The sequence below is a fragment of the Pholcus phalangioides genome, unplaced genomic scaffold (genome assembly GCF_987345545.1).
Source record: "Pholcus phalangioides strain wild (caught in Gottingen) unplaced genomic scaffold, Ppha-v1.0 ptg000008l_1, whole genome shotgun sequence".
In the NCBI taxonomy this organism is placed as follows: Eukaryota; Metazoa; Arthropoda; class Arachnida; order Araneae; family Pholcidae; genus Pholcus; species Pholcus phalangioides.
Window position 1 is genome coordinate 1603607 of NW_028301601.1, and position 21485 is coordinate 1625091.

At 37.3% G+C, this 21485-nt stretch overlaps 1 protein-coding gene across 2 annotated transcripts in view; it reads right to left on the bottom strand.

The window, feature by feature from the left end:
- The window catches only part of LOC149083487 (protein turtle homolog B-like), a 675518-nt gene that overhangs the window by 8159 nt on the left and 645874 nt on the right, over positions 1-21485 (bottom strand). Inside the window, exons 9-13 of one of the 2 annotated variants that reach the window (XM_089234008.1) lie at positions 12515-12643; positions 11699-11723; positions 10055-10155; positions 3701-3849; positions 215-473 (exon numbers count right to left, since the gene is read on the bottom strand). In XM_089234008.1, coding sequence (XP_089090134.1) covers positions 249-473; positions 3701-3849; positions 10055-10155; positions 11699-11723; positions 12515-12643 — 629 coding nt within the window. In that variant the 3' untranslated portion in view covers positions 215-248. Of the gene's footprint in view, positions 1-213; positions 474-3700; positions 3850-10054; positions 10156-11698; positions 11724-12514; positions 12644-21485 lie in introns of those variants that run through there. The other variant, XM_089234009.1, reaches the window with a different exon arrangement.

The following is a 21485-nucleotide window of genomic DNA, read 5'->3' on the forward strand; positions in this document are numbered from 1 at the left end:
CTTCAAAATATAGAAGGCAGATGGCAGGAACAGCAAGAACACAAAATAAGCACAACTTCACAACATACATACATTAGTGACACGCATACACACACACGCACAACAGGTTCCTGCATGTAGCGATTCGTTAGAAATTTCAATGAGGAATGTGCACGAGGTTCATGTACGGTTGAGTAGTAGTTGTGAAAATGCCAAACAAAAAGTGAACGAATACCTTTAAAATGAGCACAAATAACATCTGGTTTTGTTCAAACATCCGTCTGCCTGTTTTTGACTTTACTGCTAGACCTCGGTAGAGTCCACTCTGCTCTAACGTTGGAAGTCGGTGAAGCTATGAGCTGTGCGCTCGGCATTTGTTGTTGTTGCTGCTGCGTCGGCGAGATGTACTCGAGTAGCGGCTGCATATTTTTCTGTGGCATCTGAGGAACCGACGGGGAAGGCACCTGCTTAAGCAGGGGCTTGTGATGCAATCCCTGGTGTACGAAAAAAACAAAAACAAACATCAAATAATTACTTGGTGTGTAACTGTTAAGAAATAAATAGTGTCTGAATATGATTATGGGTATAATAATAGAAGATAATTCGAAATGAGCACTGCATTACGGGAAAATAAAAAAACAAAGAAAAATAATTTTTACAGCTGTAATACAGGGCAACAGGGCGTATGAAATTTTGCCGACGAGCCGTTGATATTATAGGCATACTTCCGATTAGTAAAAGTATCCAAATAACGTGTATTACTCAGTTATGTCATTTGCGTCACAAGGGATTGTATAGTTACTAAAATTAAATAAAAAAAAAATTTATACCGTCCCCGTGTGCTCAAAAATTCCAATTAATAAGTTGTTGCCCTGTCTCTCTTGCTGCCAACAAAAGAATTCGCCGTTTCTAAGTCCAATATTCGCTGAGATATTCGAATTCAAAAGTTGGGAATAACATTAAATGCGGGCAAATCCTTTTACCGCAACAACTTTCTAATTGGGTTTTTGAGCACACGGGGACGATATAAAATTTTAGTATTTCACTTTAGCAACTACACAACCCCTTGCGACACGAAAGACATATGTGAGTAAATTACGTACATGTACGTCTGTACACGTTATTTGCACACCTTTTCTAATTGGTGGTACACCTCTAGGATCAACGCTTCGTCCGTAAAATTTCACGTGCCCTGTTATCCATGTACCCTGTATATAAATTTAGATACATTTCTCGATGAAAAATTCCTCACCGATGTACTTTGTTCAAGCATATACAGTGTCCTGTAAGTCCTAATACAGACTTTATCTGATAAACCGTTCGTCGTATAGGTGCAGTTCCAACTTAAAAAACGCTCACAATGTGTTCAAAAATCAACCTGTACCGGTTTTGAGAGTGAAAATAACAAAATCAGAAAATAAAAAATCTAAATTTTTACATGAACCTCCTGACCTCTAACCTCCAATTAGAAAGTTAAGTTGTTGCCCTGTCACTTCTGAGCAAAACAAAAAAAATTGCATGTACTTTACCGCAATATTCACTGAGATACTTTAACACAAAAAATATGAGAAAAGGCGAGGAAAAAATAGCACAAAAATAAGGGAAAGAAGCACTGTCCGTTAGTTTAGGCTGTTCTTTTCCAACTTTTAAGTTAATTCATCAAATAAGTATAATATTCAGTGATAATATATCAATAAGTTCAAATATGTCAGTGAAATTAAGTAGTTGAAAACAGGGATTTTTGGTTGGGTTCGGAAAAGACAACTTTCTAATTTGAAGTTAGAGAACACATTTGCCATATAAAATTTAGATTTTTTTTACTTTGTGGCGCACTGCATTTTTTTCATTCTCAAAACTGGTGCAGTGTGATGTCTGAACACATTTAGAGCACTTTTTGAATGAGTACCATACCTCTTCGACGAACGGTTGATGAGGTAAAAGCCGAATTAGAACTTACAGAGGACACCCTTTATATTCAGTAGTGAATGCTATGGAACTTGTGCTTTGGGGGGGGGGGGAAGAAAGCATATGATAACATCATAAATCCGTTTAACAATATAAACATTACGATAAAATAAGATCCTAAACAGCAAATACTTCTTACCCAAATAAAATAGAATGAAATACGATAAAAAAATTCCTATGAAATTATACGTCAGGATTATGAAATTACTGAACTACGTATTATCACAGCATTAATAACACAAACAATGCAACAAACTCCACAGAATCCATTCTCTCAATTATAAAAGACTTGAATTATGAAACTGGCACATAAAGATAACTTTGCTGTTATTTAAAAAATATTCTGAATTGATCTTATATATAAATGTGAAAGCATGTATGTATGTTTGTTCTTTACACAAATCTACAATTTTGCACCGATCGTTGCGAAATTTTGCATACGTACCAACCCGCCTACTTTAAAAGTTCGTCAGAACTGGGCGAATGCCCGAAATCGGCAAAAAAACCATCGGGGAACAATGGTTCCTGGGCCCCAATAGTCACTTTCGGAATGTTTACTTCGGTTACCGTAGTTCCCAAACAATGCGTTCCACACATGCACATACCCTTACAATGGTTTGCCTCTTCTTTGATGCTGCCAGTACTATGTATAATAGTTTATTATAATGGTTTGTCACGTTGTAAATCCTCCCAGTAATTGAAGAAAACCCGAGAAGCGCTGGGTATTTTTGCTAGTACTATCATAAAACAGAAATTTATACTTTGATCTCTTACTATTCCGCCTCAATGTTTCTTCTCCACAAGTTTAATGAAAACAATGCTCAGGGTGTCCACTCTTATCGTTGTCCAATTGCTAGTTCCTGAACCGATGGTTTTATAGACAACTTTCGATTAGAAAAAAACGTTTCGAATGATATCGCCCATCATCTTAAATACGGTTTAAATGAAAAAATTATTAATAAAAAAATTACAGAATTTACATTTGTACCCCCGTCCTCTAACTTCCAATTAGAAAGTTGTTGCCCGTTCTCTCCTGAGGTCAACAAAAAATATTTCACGTTTCCAAGTGCAATATTCGCTATGATATTTGAATTCGAAAACGAGAGGAAGAAAAGGGGAAAGAACGACATAAACGCATTTCTGCTGTTCTTTACGTTTTTTTCTTTGATTTGAATTTAAATAACTCAGCGAATACTGCTCCTAGATACAGGGAATTTTTTTAATAAGTCTCAGGTTCGACAGGTCAATAACTTTCTTATTGGAAAATACAGAACAGGGGGATCGACCGTATAAAAATTTAATTTTTGAAACTTTTTTATTCATGGTTTTTTTCATTTGAACGTCATTTAACGTGATGGCAGACATCATTTGAAACATTTTTTTCTAATTGAAAGTTGTCCTTAAAACAAACGGCTGAGGAAGTAGCCATTGGACAATGATAAGAGTGGCCAGCTTGTATATATTACAATAACGAACAAAAAAATATCTTAACCAACGCTATTGCATTGAAACAATTTCAAATTAATATCTCATCTAGACACGATGGAAGGATTTTGTAAAATTCCTACCAGAGGTTACTAATTGTGAGTTTTTGTGTATATTTTTCTCCTTTCACATTTTGTGTCGTCTACATTGTTGTTCGGTAACATGTATTATGTCATTCACTGTGTTTTTGTACTTTCTTTGTGTGCATGTATTTGAAAAAAGAATCGCGCGAGAGAGAGAAAATTGGGTACGAGAATAGAAATAGCCTTACCCATTCACTCGGACATTCCATTGCATTGAGCTGCGTTGGTGATGGGCTAGAGCTACATAAGATCCTCCTGTCCCTTGGCATGTCATCACGCTGTATATCAGGCTTCTTGCATTCACTATCTTTCATCTGTTCTATGCCGAGCTCCATTCCTACCGTGAATAATATGATGAACAGAAAACTGTCAAATACAAATGTATAGAGACGTCTGCGGAAATTTCCAGTATTTATGAATCACCCAAACAAACACTATCAACTGTTTCAGGAGACTTTTATACTTATTTTTATTTGCTGTAATTTGAAATATCGGTAATGTATTCTTCAAATTGGAGCAGTCTGATAAGTAATGAACAGCTGAGTTGAAGCAGTGTGTGTGTGTGTGTGGGGGGGGGGGGCACAAGAGGAGTAATGAATCCTTTGAATTATTACAGTGTGGTGGGTAATGAATACATGAGGAGGAGCAGCGTAGTGGGTAATGAATCCTTGACTTGGAGCAGTGTGATGCGCAATGAATTCTTGACATGGAACAGTGTAACGTTAAACCAGAGGTAATAAATCTTTGAATTGAAGCTGGTGAATAACGAATCCTTGGATCGGAGCAGTGGGGGTGGTAACGACTTTCGAACTTGAAGCATTGGGTTGCGAAATGAATCCTAGGATTGGAGCTGCAGTCTCCACCAGAGTTACCTCTAGCTTCAAGGAATGTGGGGTAATGAATTCCCCCCCTCCTGTCGGAGCAGTGTTAAAGGCAATGAATCTTTGAATTATAACAGCGCTGTTGGTTAGAGCAATATGGTTGGTCATGTGTTCATCCCGGAATTCAGTCACAAACGGAAATCTGAGGAATTTTTCTATAATAAGCATCAAACTCTCGTTTAAAATGAAAGGTGAACACTGAATTGAAATAAGCAGTTATATCCGGGCAGTGATGCATGTTTTCACTCTGCCCGCATTAATTCTTGGACTGAAATGAGAAGATATATATTGAATCTTCTCATAGTGAATTCTGAGTCGAAATGATTCGTAGACTAGTTGGTTATACTTGAAATAATACAAGAAAATATACAAGGAGTTACAGTGTGGAGTGAACGGAGCTTAAGCGATAATTTGTTTCAAAATAAACATATTGGATCATTTATACCTATTCTGTTTCACTTCATTTTTATTAGCGAAATCTAAATAAGTCGGTTCACATGACACCAATTACAGTATTGTCATCTCAATGTTGAACAAACATTTCGTCGAAGCATAATTGGTGGCCTATTGCTGGAACCAAATGGTTTTGCGGAAAAGATTCTCATCCAAACGGACGATTACAAGGCCAAGAGAAGAAATTGCGATCCCACAGGCAACACAGTCATTAGCAATTTCGTTCCACGGTTAGAAAACCGGAGCAAGAAAGTAAACAATTGACGCTGCTGCCCTAGCAAGTCAGAAAAAAGAAACCAAACAAAACAAAGAAGAGTAACATTGTTCTTGTTCTTCTAAGCACAGCGTGATTTCGCCAATCTCACAAGAGGTAGAAGAAAGTGAAAGGAGCAGACAAAATAAGAAAAAAAAAAAAAGAGAGAAACAAGAAGAATCGAAAAACGATTAATCTCTCCTGGAGAGACCAGAAAGAGAAGCAAAGATACTTCTTCGACGTCCAAAAGGAGCATCTTCACTTTTCTAAGCAAAAAGACAAGAAACAAGTAAAGAAAAGAGAAAAATCATTTCTCAGTTTTTCTTATATTTATTATTTCTCTGCAGAGAGAGATCCTTTTTCACGAGAAGCTGCCTATACATCATTTTCTGACTCCATCTCTTTTATTCTCCTGACCCCTGTCTCGGTGCCAAATGTCGCAAATTTGTCCCGAGAGATTTATACGAGCAAAATATGTTTCCTTAATGTTAGTCTCGCTCCCAGGCTCCATTTTTACCTCCGAACGCACAGTTGCCGGTCTCCGGATGGCGAGGGTATGGTGATGATGCAATCATTTTATCGGTTAAGGTGACTTGTAGCTGGCAATGATGTTATTGATGCCGGAGAGAGAATTCCAGAGTCGTGATCCACTTTTGTTCGGATTATTACAATTGATGCGACGTCGTTATTGGATGTCCTTCTCCGACGTCTTAGGCCAGGAATTTCTAGATTTTAATAGTAATAATGATAGCACACACACACACTATAACAATCGATCAGACGGCATTTTGTGGCCCGATATATGTTTATGAACATTGCAACGTCGTAATGGTTCTTGAGTTGGAATTGTGCATGCCGCGATTTAGAGAAATTGTTGGATCATTTGAAGTCATAATTACTATCGTCGTTATCACTTATTATTTATTCGTGTTGTTGCGCATTTTGGTGTGTGCTTGTGTGTTCCGTAGATGTCGATGCCTCTCTGAGGGATTCAAGAATAAAGTGAGTTGATATTCAAAAATAATGAGAATAAAGTGAGTTGAATATATTCAGTTTTGAACATATTCAATTCAACAAGAAGAAAGGGTTTCGCTCCTGGGTGAAGCGGGGGAGGGGGGTCAAAAGGAAAAAATAGTCCAAATCGGGCCATATAATAGTATAAGTGTGTGTTTCTAAAGTGGGCAATATCGCTCCCTGGGGGCGATGGAAAAGTCCGTGGGGGGGGTGACAGAAGCTACGAGTATAACATATGATCTTATGAGTTTGCTTGAGTTGGGGGAGATCAGGGAAAAAATTTCTGAAGAAGGGAGCGATGGAACAAAAATTTTGGGAACTATGATACAAAGGGTTGAACGGAAGTAAGGTGCTTTGTATCAGTCCGGGGTTTTGAGCGGTTCTATCTATAAAGGGTAAATAATAGAACGTTGGATTAGCATATTCATTTTCTTTTATAATCTTTACAGTTAAGACTCATTTGGCGATCAAAATCATTTCAAGGTTTAATATGTGGAGAAAGAGATATCTCCTCTCCACTTATAAAAGCAATATATACAGAAAAATGGCTATATGTATAGACGTTGACACAGTAAAACCCCTCTAAACGGATACCCATCAGATGCGGTCACCCATCTTTTACGGACAAATAATAATTTCCCCTCGTAAAATAAATGTAAGAATTCCAAACCCTCTTGATTAACGGTCACCCCTCTTTTGCGGATGAATTTTTTTGTCCCGCCGGTCTCCGCAAAAGAGAGGTTTTACTGTATTTTGGATAGACAAAAATTATCTCTGCCTCTACAGGGACTCGGACCCCCGTCTACTAGTATGCCGGACGAGTGTGCTACCACTATGCTATAGAAAGCGATGGAAAATTTTCTTTATCCATCCAACAGATGTCACCATCTCGTGGCCTTGATATCATTCACGAGCCACTAGCTGTTTTCTGTCGCTGTCCATCGCACACGGTGCCGTTCAAAATATAATAGAATGTCTCTAAAGTCATAGTTAGGTCTTTATCTCATCACCCGTTGGTCGTAGAGGTACGGTTCTAATTTCGACTTTTTCGCGTCTGTTTTTAATGGAGATAATGATATTCGATATACGGGTGTTGCATGGGGTAATAAAACCCTCAACGATATTCAAGTACAAGACGTGGAGGTCCTAAATCTTCTAAGAAATGTATGTGCAAGCAAAGCACCAGGACCAGATGATATCTATCCCAGGGTCCTCAGGGAATGTGGTAATGAATTGTTGGGGCCAGTCGCACAGATATACAGGAGTAGTGTTGCTGAGGGTATCGTCCCAAGAGATCGGAAACTTGCTAACGTTGTTCCGATATTTAAGAAGGTTAGTAGAGAAGCGGTAGCAAATGATCGTCCAGTGAGTTTGACGAGCTCCCTCTCGAAAATTTTGGAAATTATCATCAAAAGGCAGTTTGTGAAGTGGATAGACGAGAATAATGTATTGTCGGATAATCAGCATGGGTTCAGGAAGGGGAAGTCATGTGTAACTAACCTCCTTTGCTTCTATGATCACGTGACTAAGGCTTTGGGTAAGAGCAAAAATGTGGACGTTGTTTACCTTGTTTTCCAGAAGGCATTCGATCGGGTCCAACATGGCAAACTCTCGAAGCGTTTACACGAGATTGGAATTCGGGGAAACTTGCTGAATTGGATAGAATCATGGTTAAGAGATAGGTCGCAACGAGTTATGGTGAACGGGGAATTCTCTGGTTGGACAGACGTCACAAGTGGAGTTCCCCAGGGAAGTGTCCTTGGCCCCATACTTTTTTCACTTTTTATCGATAAACTCGATCAGGGGTATCGATGGGATTACTAGCAAATTCGCAGATGATGTGAAGCTAATGGGGGTAATCGGGAATGAAAGCGATAGGGAGTCGCTCCAGACCAACTTAAACAGGATGGCAGCATGGGCAAATGAATGGAGCATGAAGTTTAGCGTTGATAAGTGCATGGTCACTCATTTTGGTTCGAACAACTCACGGTTCTCTTACGAGTTGAATGGTGTCACTGTCCCGGATGCAACTAGGGTCACCGATTTGGGAATTCTCATTGACTAGCGACTTAGGTTTTCTGAACATTGTTCAGCGGTGGTCAAAAATTCGAATAGAATGCTTGGTCTAATTTTCAAAAAGGTCTCTTCGCGTTCTCCTAAAGTAATTCTTCCTCTTTTTCTAGGCTTAGTTCGTCCTGAACTGGAGTATGCTGTAAGGTTTTGGAGACCATACCTACAGTGGGACATAGACTTGATTGAAGGGGTGCAGAGAAGAGCTACTCCTTATTGGCACACAGGGCTTGAGTAGTTATGAAGAGAGACTTCATTTTTTGAATATGTTTAGATTGGATGAACGCAGGTGCCGAGGAGATATGATCGAAATGTTCAAAATTTTAAATGGGATGGATAGGATGGACCATGAACTTTTAGTACACCGCCAATCGACGGCTTTTACAAGGGGACACCAGTATCGATTGGTGAGGGACAATGCAAGGTTATGGTGTCGCAGGGAATTTTTCTCTAACAGGGTTGTTAATAAATGGAATAGCTTACCCCCGGAGGTAGTAAATTGTAACCCAATTGACACGTTTAAAAAGAAATACGATAAACATGTTGGGGTAAATCGAGAAGCTATCCATTCTTAGAATAAGACAACCATAAGTATTCTTTATGGGCATTGTATAATATTTTATCATGTGTATATATTGTTTATAATTTGTGTTAATTACATTTTTAATTGGGTTGCCGTATTTTTGAAACATATGACATCCATATTTATATGGGCATCTTTTTATCAGCCACCTCGTTGGGCATTTTGCCTGTTGTGGCGTTGTATTTGTACTTGCATAATTAAAAAAAAAGGTGTTCAAAAATGACCTTGTGCCACTTTTGAGAGTTAAAACAGTGTGTTGAAAAATAAAAAATCCAACTTTTATACGGCCCTCCTGTTCTTTAAGTTACAATTAGGAAGTTGTCCCGTCTCAACAAATGTTTCTCTCAACAAAGGTCAACAACAAATGTTTAATGTTTCTCAGAGCAATATTCGCCGAAATATTCGAATTAAAAAATTGGAGAAAAAACAGGAAAGAACAGCATAAATGAGGGAAAGAAGCCTTGTTTCGTTAGTTTTTGCTGTTCTTTCCTAACATTTCTCCAGTTTTTGAATTCGAATATATCAGCGAATATTGCTCTGAGAAACATGAAACATTTTTTGCTGACCTAATGAGAGACATGGCGAAAACTTTCTAATTGGAAGTTAAAGGACAGAAGGACAGTATAAAAATTTAGATTTTTTATTTATACTCTCAAAATGGGTAAAAGGAAATTTTTGAACTCATTTCGAGTGTTTTTAAAATTTGTATCGTACCTCTACGACGACCGGTTCATGTGATGAAAGCCCCATTAGCATTTACAGGAGACACTTTATAGTTTAATTCATGATACAAACACAAACAATTGTAAATTTCATCCGCTACAATACCAGTTGCACTAATATTTTCACTAACATCCATCAATTATAGAAACATTTTGAATGAAGCTTAAAGGCTTTTCGCATTTCTCCTTCCAAAGAGAAATGTCTTTGGTGCAGAGCGATTCCTTATCGCATTTTGAGCATTACTTAAGCTGAAACCATACCTCTACGAAAGACGGACGGTTGATGAGATAAAGACCGCGTTAGGACTTACAGTATACCCTGTATATACGACCTAAGGAGGAAATATTTTATCTGTTTCTATAGGGTAGTGGTAGTGGCATATGAGAGGATGTGGATTCGTGTCCCCGTGAAGGTAGAATAGAATTTTTTTTCTCTAAATAATCAGCATCTCTATAAATATAGCCATTTTTCCGAATATTTTGTGAAGATTTAATCCCTCTCTGAAATGAGTGAATATTTCTGTATGAATGATTTTAATAGGGATATATAGCAACGAAATACTCACCGGGTATGACGTCGGGTCCCTTGTCCTCTATATCCAGTAGAGTAGGCATCATCATCCCTTCCCTACGGTCATCCGTATCTTGTCGAAGTGGTGTCAGTGACCTTCGGACAAAAGAAACGTCAACTTAACTTTCCTTTTTTACGTTCAACATATTAATTCTCATCATCAGTCGTGGCGAAATGCTATGTGTCCACCGTTTATTTCATGTACCTCTGAGCTATCCATCATCGACTCGATTGATGATGATAAATTGTCAACTAAAAGCTTCCATATATTCGTTCTCCCCCCCACCATCCTTCCGTCACTCGGGCAAAACAAACCCGAAATCGCCCTCTGGGGGAATAGAAACCGTACGTATATATTCCTGATAACCCGTATTAAGTTTCTCTTTTCCACTTTGTCAAAGCCCCCGTCGCCATTTCATTAAACGAATTTATGCCCCTTTCAGCTTATGTCATCATCTCCTCAGCCGAAAATGAAGCCAAGGATCTAGTTCTCAGACTGGGACATAGATGGCGCTGGTGGAATATCTCGATAAAGATTTAAGTTGGAGTTGTATCGATTTGGAGATGATGGGGTGGGGGAAGAAAAAGATTTCGTTTCTCATATCTTGACGAATGTTCTTAATAAACGTCGGAAAACATTTATTTAACTCGAGATATGTTGCAATACGTCGAGGAGGGCTTTGGAAACTGAATATAAATTTCTTTCTTTGTTTTGTTTGTATTCATAACATGCTAATATATACGTTAGCTTTTCTCTAGGATTAAAAGCGAATTCATCTCTGATAGGAAAAATTGAGAAAATTCTCCACGGAATAAGATTTTACTAATAATTTGAAATACGTCCCCACAAGCGAGGGAGGGATTGTAGATAAATATTTACATTTTTTAAATTTTGAACTACTTTTGCTGAAATATGCATTTAGAGTTAGCTGCGCTTATTGTATACACGCAATATTGATTGTATAATAAAGCTTTACACTTTGTGAAATGCAGTAGCTTCTGCAACATTGCACTATAAAATCATTGCACTATCATTCATTGCACTATAAAAGTGCCCAATAATATTTAAGGCAGAAAAAATGGTTAATGCCGGGATTACACTATAAGAGTTTTATAAAAGTTCTTCTATATAAAACTTGAAAAATGCCACTAATAAGATTATTGGTTACATTCTAAAAAATCCAATCAATGATCTTATTGGTAGCTTTTTTGAACTTTTATAAAAGTACTTTTATCAAATTTGTATGGTGTAATCCCGGCCTTAGACCTGTTTGCCCCGTGTCCTGTCTTGGAAGATTCAAAAAAAGGAAAGAGTGATGGCAAAGGATTTTTTAAGGGAAATAATTACGATGCCAAAACCAGAGGTCGTGCCCCACAAGCCCAACCAACACACACATACAGATAAAATGATGTGTTTTTCCACTTCCTATATGGAGAGCAAGAAGATAAGATACAGTATGTTATCTTCTTATCTACAGGGAGGTATTGACATGCACCGTTTATAAACATCCATTCATAGATGGTGTTGCAAGTAGGTGTTCATAAACGAACTTTCCACCTATGAAAAGTTCATTTTAACAGAAATTTATCTAAAAACACAATTTAAATTTGCGAGATTTTTAATAAAATCGGAACTTACTTGTCTTGTCCATGTTTTTGTAAGTCTAGCATGCAATACAAAAATAAAAGTCAAACATGTAAGAGCTGTGAAATTAGGAATTAATAATCTTCGAATGAAAATTGAAACAGTAAGGCTGAAAGATTTCAATTAATAAAAAATTGCTAAAAAGATGTCTCTGAAGTCTGCAATATATTCATCCAAAAGAGAGAAAAAAACAAGTAAAATTATAGTTGTACGAAAAATATATTTAAAATAAACATATTTCTAAATTTCAAAGTATTTTTCTAATTCGATTTTTTAATCATAAATTTTTTGTATTATAACCGAAAAACCCCATAGAATACTATTGAGGTGCAGCTCAGTCTCTATCAAATTAACTTCAACCGTTATTTTCTGAAAATTAGGACAATATCGGACAAATATTTACTACCCTGACTGCACATACATCTGATGTTTTTCCGAAGAATTTCTGGTAAATAATACGAAATGCCAGAAAATGTGTTTGCTAATAGACAATGTTATAGCGCATGGAGATATTCATGTTATGTATTCAGAGGCGCTGTGTGCTATTTAACTTCTGTAACGTGCTTATATATCATCTTGGGATAGAGCTCGTGGCATGGCTGGTTTTGTTCCACACCCTTCTTCCCAAACACAAATGAAAAACTGGCGAAGAAGTTGGATTTTATCGAGTCTGATGCTTTCTGGTATGGGTGCAGTCCACATATTTTCTGCGATTCGGAGATCTTGTAGGACATCATTATCAAGAGGTTTTTATTATTATAGTAGTTCAACTCTTACTGTGTCTTAAATTAGAACGCATATATTGCTCACCTTTTTCAGGTGGATGCCTGTTCCTCGTCTTGACAGCACAAACGATAGTCAAAGCGACCAGAACGAGAACAGCCAGGACACTTATCAGTGTTATGAGAACCGGACTGAATGATGATGGCCAGTGATTATCTGCATTAAACAGGATGAAAAAAATCTATATAAATGAAAAAAAAACAACGATCTAAATCTCTAAATGCGACAAAATCACTAATAAGTCAATAGTTATCGCTTGCGTATTTGCATATTCGCCGGTAAAAGTGATAGATTTATCAAACGTACTAAGACGTTCTGTGCAAGGATCTGCACTGGGTCCCATTCTATTCACTTTGTTCACTAATGACATAGCTCAAGTCATCTCTCCCATTCTATAATTTGCAGATGATATAAAGCTATTCTCAACGACGGACAACACAATGGGCCTCGAGACTGCCTGCTTTCGTCTCTTCCGTTGGAGCGTCCAGAACAATCTTCCTATTTCTATCGTCAGGAGTGGCTCTATGCATCTAGGCAGACCCACCGACCCCGTCTGCTATCAGATGGGTCCTGAAATTTTACACTTGACCATATGCTCCGATCTGGGTATTTCGTTATCCGGTTAAACGTCTTCCAAGTATTGGTGGAAGATCATACCAAGAGAGACTCGTGGTACTTGGCCTTCACTCCTTGGAGTGGAGGAGGTGATCTGACCTAATTATATGCTATAAATTGGTTCATAATATGGTACATTTACCTTCCGATAACCCTTTTTTCGAAATCTTGGACAGACGACCTAACCTCCGTAGACACGGTCTTCAACTGAAAATTCCTGTGGCCAGAGGCGACCGCTACTTCTATGGCTTCAGATGCCGTTCAGCAAGAATGTGGAACAATCTGCCTCGCGACCTCGTTTCTGCCACCTATGCTGGATTCGTCTCTTCCTTGGACGATTTTAACTTTACTCCTTTTATGAAGTATTTTTCTATTTGATTTATGTTCTTTTATGTTTCCAGTTTTGAATCTTACCAGTGTAAGTGCAGTCTGCCTACTGGATTGTGTGATAAATAAATAAATAAATAAGACGATTGGTAAGTATGCATAACAACCGGTTATCATGGATAATCGATTTTATCACATTTACCATAACATATACATTAAAAGTCCGTTATAATTAGTATGGCTTAAAACGATAATCTCGATATAACGAGTGATTTGGAGGTGATTGTCAAAGAGCAAAAATAACGGAAAACGTTCGCTTATAAGAGAATTCCGATATAACAACAATTTTTCCCGTGATTATGGGCTGTCATTATAACGGACGTCTACTGTATGTGTTTGTTTTCCCCACCAATTTTTCCCGAGGAAAAAAAAATAAAGAAATGAATGAATACAATGTCTAAGTAAAAAAAAAAAAAAAGAAGAGGAAAATGAAAAGTCCAAAATGTCAGAGTGAATGGAATTCCGCCCTTTTTGGCCTCTCATAAAGTTCCAGGATAAAAAACAGTTATGGATTCCAGCGACTCGCGAAGAAATGGCCGGGCTATCATCGAGGACCGCAACAAAAAATAAAATAACAACGAAAAAAAAAACCACCATCCAGGACATAGAAAACTACAAAAGGGAGAAAGAGCACTCTTACCATTTTTCCTTTTTTCCCCCCATACATTTTTTTTTCTTTCCTACGCTCATCGAGCCCGAAGTCCTGGAAAAAGCAAGGCCCATTCACGTATCTTACGGAAGATACGGTCAAAATTCCACCGCGTTCCCGGAAAAAAAGAAAAAAAAAAAGCCGAGAGAAATGCTGGAATATTTGTACGGGCTACGCAGAATTTTTTTATACCTTACAGTTGCCCTTAAATAACGTTTTTTCCCTTGGAAATCTCGACATTCTTTTATATATGTATTTTAAAATGAAAATCTATATATATATTTTTTCTAACCCAAACACATGAGTGCTGCTTCTTTGATGTGGACTGGCAACTTTTCACTTCACTGAGCTTTCTCAAGCACGTTGGATACAGTGATGGACGATTTTTTTTGGTTCCTGTAGGTACGTGGGAGAATTCATAAAAAAAAATTCTAGAATTTGGGTGGAAGATGAGTAGAGATGCCACAGTGATCTTGAAGAGAATTTTATATTTTAAACTATTAGTATCCACGAACGGGGAATAATCCGCACGAGATGATTGCTACTTATCTCTAACAGCGAAAAAACGCGAAAGAAGACATTCAGTTATCACCAAACGCACACAAAATAACCTGTGCGAAATGATTTTCACTTTATCACCATACGCGGAATCACTCACGCGAAAATAACATCACTTATCAACAAAATGTACAAGATGAATTTTCACTTATCGCCAAACGCACCCACGCGCGCACCCACACACACACACACACGAGATGATTTTCTCTTAACATCAAACACACGAAATGATTTTCACTTATCGTCAAACGCACGTAAAATAACCTGTACGAGATGATATCCACTCACCATACTCAGAATAACCCATGCGAGCATGCGAGATTAAAATCACTTATCCCCAAAATGCACAAGCAGATTTCTACTTATTACCAAACGCGCGAGATGACTTTTACTTATTATCAAACGCAAAATGGATAGACAGTTAGACCTTGAATATTTCTCTTCACATGTTCTGACTTAACCCATCTAATGTTTCTGACTTAATATTACGTCTGAAGCTCTATAGGACAAATACAAAACACTATTCTTTATTCTAGGGGGCCATTCAAGTATTACGTAAGCAGATTTTCAGCCATTTTTGACCCCCTCCCTCCTTGTCAGCAAAACACTGACCCCCCCCCCTCCCCACGTCAGCAAAATTTCGTCAGCAACTTAGGATATTTCATATCTTCGAAAAGGGGTGATTCCCCCTGTCATCAAAAGTCAGCAAATCCGAAACCCCCCCCCCCCCTCGATGCTGACGTAATACATGTACTTGAATGACCCCTAGTCCGTTTAGTTCACTGTCCTTTAACATTTTTCTGCTTGCAATCCGCTGAAACCAAGTGGAAAATTTTACGAACTGGCATAAATGGGAGGAATAATTTGTGAACCGATGAAATTAAATGGATGTTGTGTGTGTGTGGATTTAATTGAATGTGCCGAATGAAAATGAATAACATATATTATGGGGGGTATAATTTTTCTATTTTCATGCTGCATAAAATGATGCAAATTTTATTTGTCAAAATACCGACTAAAACGTTTTCATGGCTCTTGCTATATACCAATCTGCAATTACTATAAACTCATAGTAACCTGCATTTTAACGCATAAAGTTTACACCGAGACGCAGCATAGAAATAAGAAATTCCTAATCCCACACCACATTTTGTTTATTTTCATACTGCACATCAGTTTAAAAACGAAAACCATCTTTCTTTAAGAATCAAACCAGATTGTTTCACTTTTATTTGATAGATGGCAGCAAAAATCTTAGAGGAAAACTTTTCTATTTCAACCAATATGTATGCGTATTGCTCTTCTATACAAATAATATCGGTAGGGGAAAATTTAATAGAATACGAAAACCCCACGATATTTATTGTGCTTGATAAGGGTGGCCCGGAATCAGTACCACGTTGGCGCCTCCTTACTGTAATGATGTGTATGATACATATTCTGTCCGAACTTGCGGCCGTGTTAATGACACAGCCCACTCGATTCACAACTGCAAAAAAAAAAAGGTTACTACTACAGTTTGAAGCTTTAAAATAAAGCAGTTAAATTCTTAAAAATAATTTGATTTTATTGAATCTTTTATTAGAGGAGAAAATACCGGACACAAAGGAACAAAGGAAGGCACAAATAGCTATTCCAAAAGCATTTTTCTGGACAGTGTAAGTCAAATACCGGGACTCTTTCTCGAGCCGGAACGTCTAACCACCCTAGCCTAGGATGAATCCCATCATTTTTTTTAACGGAAAAAGTTAAAATGAACCGAAAAATTTTAGAGGAAGGACTGTGTGAAGATTCCAGCCAATGAGCTCAGTTGCAGTATATGAGGGGGGGACCCATGACCGCACTACTAAATATTATGACCGTAAAAATAGATCAAAATACGTTAACTGAACATTCACGGCTGCCAAAGAAAACATTTCTATGGAATTTCACGTTCTGAGGAACAATTGCATGATTCGTCGATGAAAAAGTTGAAAAACGCGAGTATAAATGTTCTTTTTTTCTTTTCACATGTCCATGTCAAGCATGTGGTAGAAAAAAAAATAAATGTGTGTGCTCTGGGCATGTCAGGCAAAAAATTTGTTCAGCCCTGACGAAATTATTGAATATTGGGAGGGGGCATAAGTCAAAGAAATCACGTACGGATTATTCCATTTGTGGGTGGCAAACGGGACAATGTATAGACACAAAACTCTGTTTAAGATCTTTGCTGAATTTTTACACATTATCTCTTACTTATTGAGCCTAACCAAGAACATTCATGCCAAGACCATCCAAGGGTCACACGTAGAAGAAATTTCAGAGTCACTTTCAAGATGTAGAAAAATGACGATGTGGACACAGGAACTATATTTGCACCATTAGTGTCCACACATAGAGGTATCATATTCTTTTAGCCTCAGGATCACTATTACGGAGGTTCAGAGCCATTTCCAACCGCGATCAATCATCAAAATGCCACAGCTCGCTCTGGTCTGGTCGATAATACACTGCTCTAACTTGGTCTTTATCAAACGATTTATCTTCAGTCATGCCCATGACTTTTAGTGCTGCAACCAACTTCTACGGAACCAATCCTCTTAAGACTTAGAGGGGAAAAAGAAACTATTGCTATATAGTCTGCATTCTGTATAATGCTATAGAAACGTACTCAGCATCAGTATATCCTATTCAGAACAAACGAGAGAAAAGAAATTATTTATACCAGTATATGTATGGACATGCCACCATTTTTTATATATAAAGTTTTATAGATGGTAAGAAAAGATGAAAATCATAGAGCATAGACCACCAAAAAAGGCAAGTTTTTCCTTCTCGGATACCTTATTCATGTTTCATGACTCACTGGAACACACATTTCTTTGATGTTTGAAACAGAAGAACTCATTTCTTCTGTTCTTTCTTCTAAATCATTAGATCTGATGCTCTTTTTTTCATTTTTAGCTAGTACGCGTTTTTTTTCGTATTCTTTCTGCACTCATCTCCAGCAATAAATCTACCTCTACAAATGGCAGTCGAGAAAAAAAAAATAACTAGGAAAAAAAATGAAAAATTTCTCGCTATCCACAGAAGTTTTACGCGGTAAAAATTCAATCCAACTGACAGTCTCTGGCGTCGAGAGAAAAGAGCCCGCTCCTACTCCTTGCCATTTGCCAACCAACACACACACACACCTTCAGGATATGGTCGTGAAACGATAGGAAAGCATTAGGAAAAGTGGAATGCATTGGAATGGTGTAGTCAGTTGCAGTTTTACTGCCGTATATCATTTCCCTACTTCTCCTATACTTTTCTTTACCCCTCTCTCTTACGGGAAAAGAGCTTGCTTTCTACGTCAAGTACAATTTGTATTTTTTTTTCTTAGTTTCCATTTCGTGTGTTCGCTTCGGCCCATTTTATGTTCCCTCTCGAAAAACTGTTATGTTTTTCAAAATTCAGCGACTAGAAAGGTGATCAATTTCCAAAAAAATGGGTTGGGAGGAAAAAGAGGGTAGTCGGAATCACATAATGGTAGAAATCTCACGATACACTGCGTATGAAAGAGGAATTCGTATATCGATTTCATATTTTCTTTTTTTTGTTCTTTTTTCTAATAGGAATGTTTTCGATGAAAAACGGTTAAACGAAATATTATTATTATTTTTTCATGAAGTCGGTGCGATTTAATTCTTAGGCCGGTCGTCCACCGGAGGCGACAATATGTGGCTAGCTACGCGAGCGCCAACAGTCGTCATTGAGTATGACGCCAAAGGGCGTAAAAAAACTGTGGGCGACTTGTTTATCGCTCCAAGTCACTGCCAGTGGACGACTGGCGTTAGACTGCGGGGAAGTCCGAGAAATTCTTCTCTCACAACGGGCAGCATAAAAAAAAAATGTAATTTTTTCCAGTTGTATTTTTTGAAAGCTTGATGACACTCAAAATCATATGTTGCAAATACAGTTAACCCTATCAAAGGGTTACATGGTGCATTCTGGTTTCGGATTCTGTGATTCGACACCATTAATGATTGGTTAGAAACCTGAATATATTAGATTTTTTAATCAATCAGCAATTGCGCCGACTCTCAAAATCGGAAAGCAGCGTGAACTATGTACGTCGAAGACGGAAACCCGTCTTCAACGTAACGAAAAAATAGTTCCTTCACTGAATAATGAGCTTTTTTTGTGCGCGGGAGATGTCTTAAAAAAAACTCTGAAAGTTCAATTTCAAGTGCTGCTCTTAATGAAAGCCCGTAATATTCATCAGCATATTTCTAACTCAAAATTAACACAATCCTTTAAGTCAGGGCAGAAGAAGACTACCTGCGGTCAAAGAAAAAATTCTACAGTGAGAAAAAGCAACCACCACATTTGAGTGCATGCAGGGACTGAAAGGGTTAGTACCGATAGTTAATCTAGCTACAATTCAGTTTCTACATCAAAAGCCTGAAATAATAAACTAAAATTGCTTGTGTCAAACATCAGTGCGGATCTCAATTGTTTCCCGATTTCCTTGAAATGAAGATAAGGGGAAACGATTCGATTCTAAGAAACACCACAAGCGTGTGTGGCCTCTATTCATGTTACCATGAAACGAAGTAAACGCTATGACCTGATTGCGGCTGAACACATAACAGAACATGTACGAGAAACTTCCTAAAGAAAAAATAATCCCTCTTTCGCAAACAACCGTCGGCAATTTGGAAAATTCACTCGAAAAGTATGTGCTTCAAGGAAGCTAATTAGACAACTTCGTACCGAAAAGTAACAACATCAACGACAAAAAAATAAATAAAACGAATAAAAGATCAAAAAAGAAATGGAGAGGACTAAACACACCATCTTCTAACATTTTGCAAGTAGTGAATATTTCTCAGTTTCTCACAATTATCTACTTTACTGGCTGGAAAAAAATTTCTCATGAACAGTGAATCTACTCATTAAAATACTTTGGGAGGTAGTTACAAGATGATTATTTTTTTCACTTCTCTCTCCTTCCCTGTCTTTACTCTCCATAAAATGAAAACGAAACTAATATCGTATTAAAAAAAGAAGTACAAAAATAAATAAAATATTATTATCTGTTAAAACGTAGTGTGAATTTGAGGGTTCTGGGGCAGGAGGCATATGGAGAGGGCGCTAAAGGACGAGCAAAAAATAATATATAATTTTTTTTTGTATTCGCTTCATTTGCTGGTAGGAGCTATAACTTTCGAGATTAATGAGGAGACATATACCCTCTCTACTCCTTCTTCATCTTTATATATTTTTGTATATTTCTTTTTTCAGGGAGAAGTAAATTGTATTTTTGGCTAACTACCAGGAAAGTAGTACGAGGCAAAAAAAAAAAATAATAAAAATGCATTGAAGTAGGAAATGAGACGAATTTCCATTTCTCTCTCCACCATCACCAAAACGTTCAATAAAAATCTCCTTCTGGCACGTCACCAACAACCTCAGCGGGAGAATTGGGAATTTTTAGAATGGTGATCTCTCTCTTTCTGGCATCGAAGCAGGGCTCAGAAGTTAGTTCGAATGAATTTATACGTTAAATTTATTGAGTGTGAATGAACTCGCAGCGTAGTTTATTTTTTTCCAGTAGAGTTGGTCTTTTCCAACTCGCTTAATCATTTTTCAGAGTAGAAACCCTCCTTTTTTTTAAATGAATGAAATTTTTAATATCTCTTAATATTTCATTTTTTGAAAAAAGAAAACAAAGAAATTAAAATGATGGATGAGGGGACGAGCTTTTGTACTAACATCTCCCTCTGTGCATGTTGTTCTCTGCCTTTGTTAGTTCATAGTTCTCTGGAAACAAATGTTTGCAGTGTGTGAAGACACGTAGAAACAAAAAAGTTTGTTGTTTTTTTCGTAAGGATTAAGTAAGCTTATGTCTTCTTAGACAAATAGTGATATTCCAGTGGAGTTTATCAACGTCTAGTTTCAACGCGTGAGTTATTATCATGTATTTTTTTGCTTTTATTGGTGTAGAAAGGTTCTCAGAGTTTCTTTGCGATTAAAACTCTCGAGAATGTAATGAATAAACATCACTTGAGGCGAAAAATTATTTTAGCTTAAACTTATGTGGTGTAAAATATAAACTCAGTTCAGTACATTTTAATATGTTGGCTCTATGCATAATGTTGGCGTAAGTTCCGAATGTTTTATAGACTATTACATACACACACACACACACACTGAACCGTGCATGCTCTTTGCAAACAAGGGAGTCTTCAACACATGACCCGGGTGTCAAATGTGGCCCTTGGAACTTTCCGCCGTGGTCCGTAATGAAAGAAATACTTTCAGCATTAATGACAGAAATAATTCCTGAATTAAAAAATGGAATTTATTAAATATATATTGAGTGCAAATGAACTCGCAATGTAGTTTCTTTTTCTGCTGAGTTGGTCTTTTCCAATTCGTTTAATCATTTTTCAAAGTTCTCTCTCTCTTTCTTTCAATTCCAGTATTCTCATTTTTTTAAAATGAATGAAATTTTTGATTTATCTTGATATTTCACTTCTTCGCTTTTATTTTTATAAAGGAACAAAAAAATTAAAATAATGCATGAGAGGAAGAGCTTTCGTACGCGCATCTCTCTTCTGTGCATGTTGTTCTTTGGCTTTGTTAATTGATACTTCTCTGGAAACAAATGTTTGCAGTGTGGAGAACACGTAGGAAAAAAAAAGTTGGTTATTATTATTTGTTTAAGTAAGACTTAAGTAAGCTTATGTCCTCTTAGACAAATAGTGATATTCAAGGGGAGTTTATCGATGTCTAATTTCAACACGAGTAGCTATCATATAT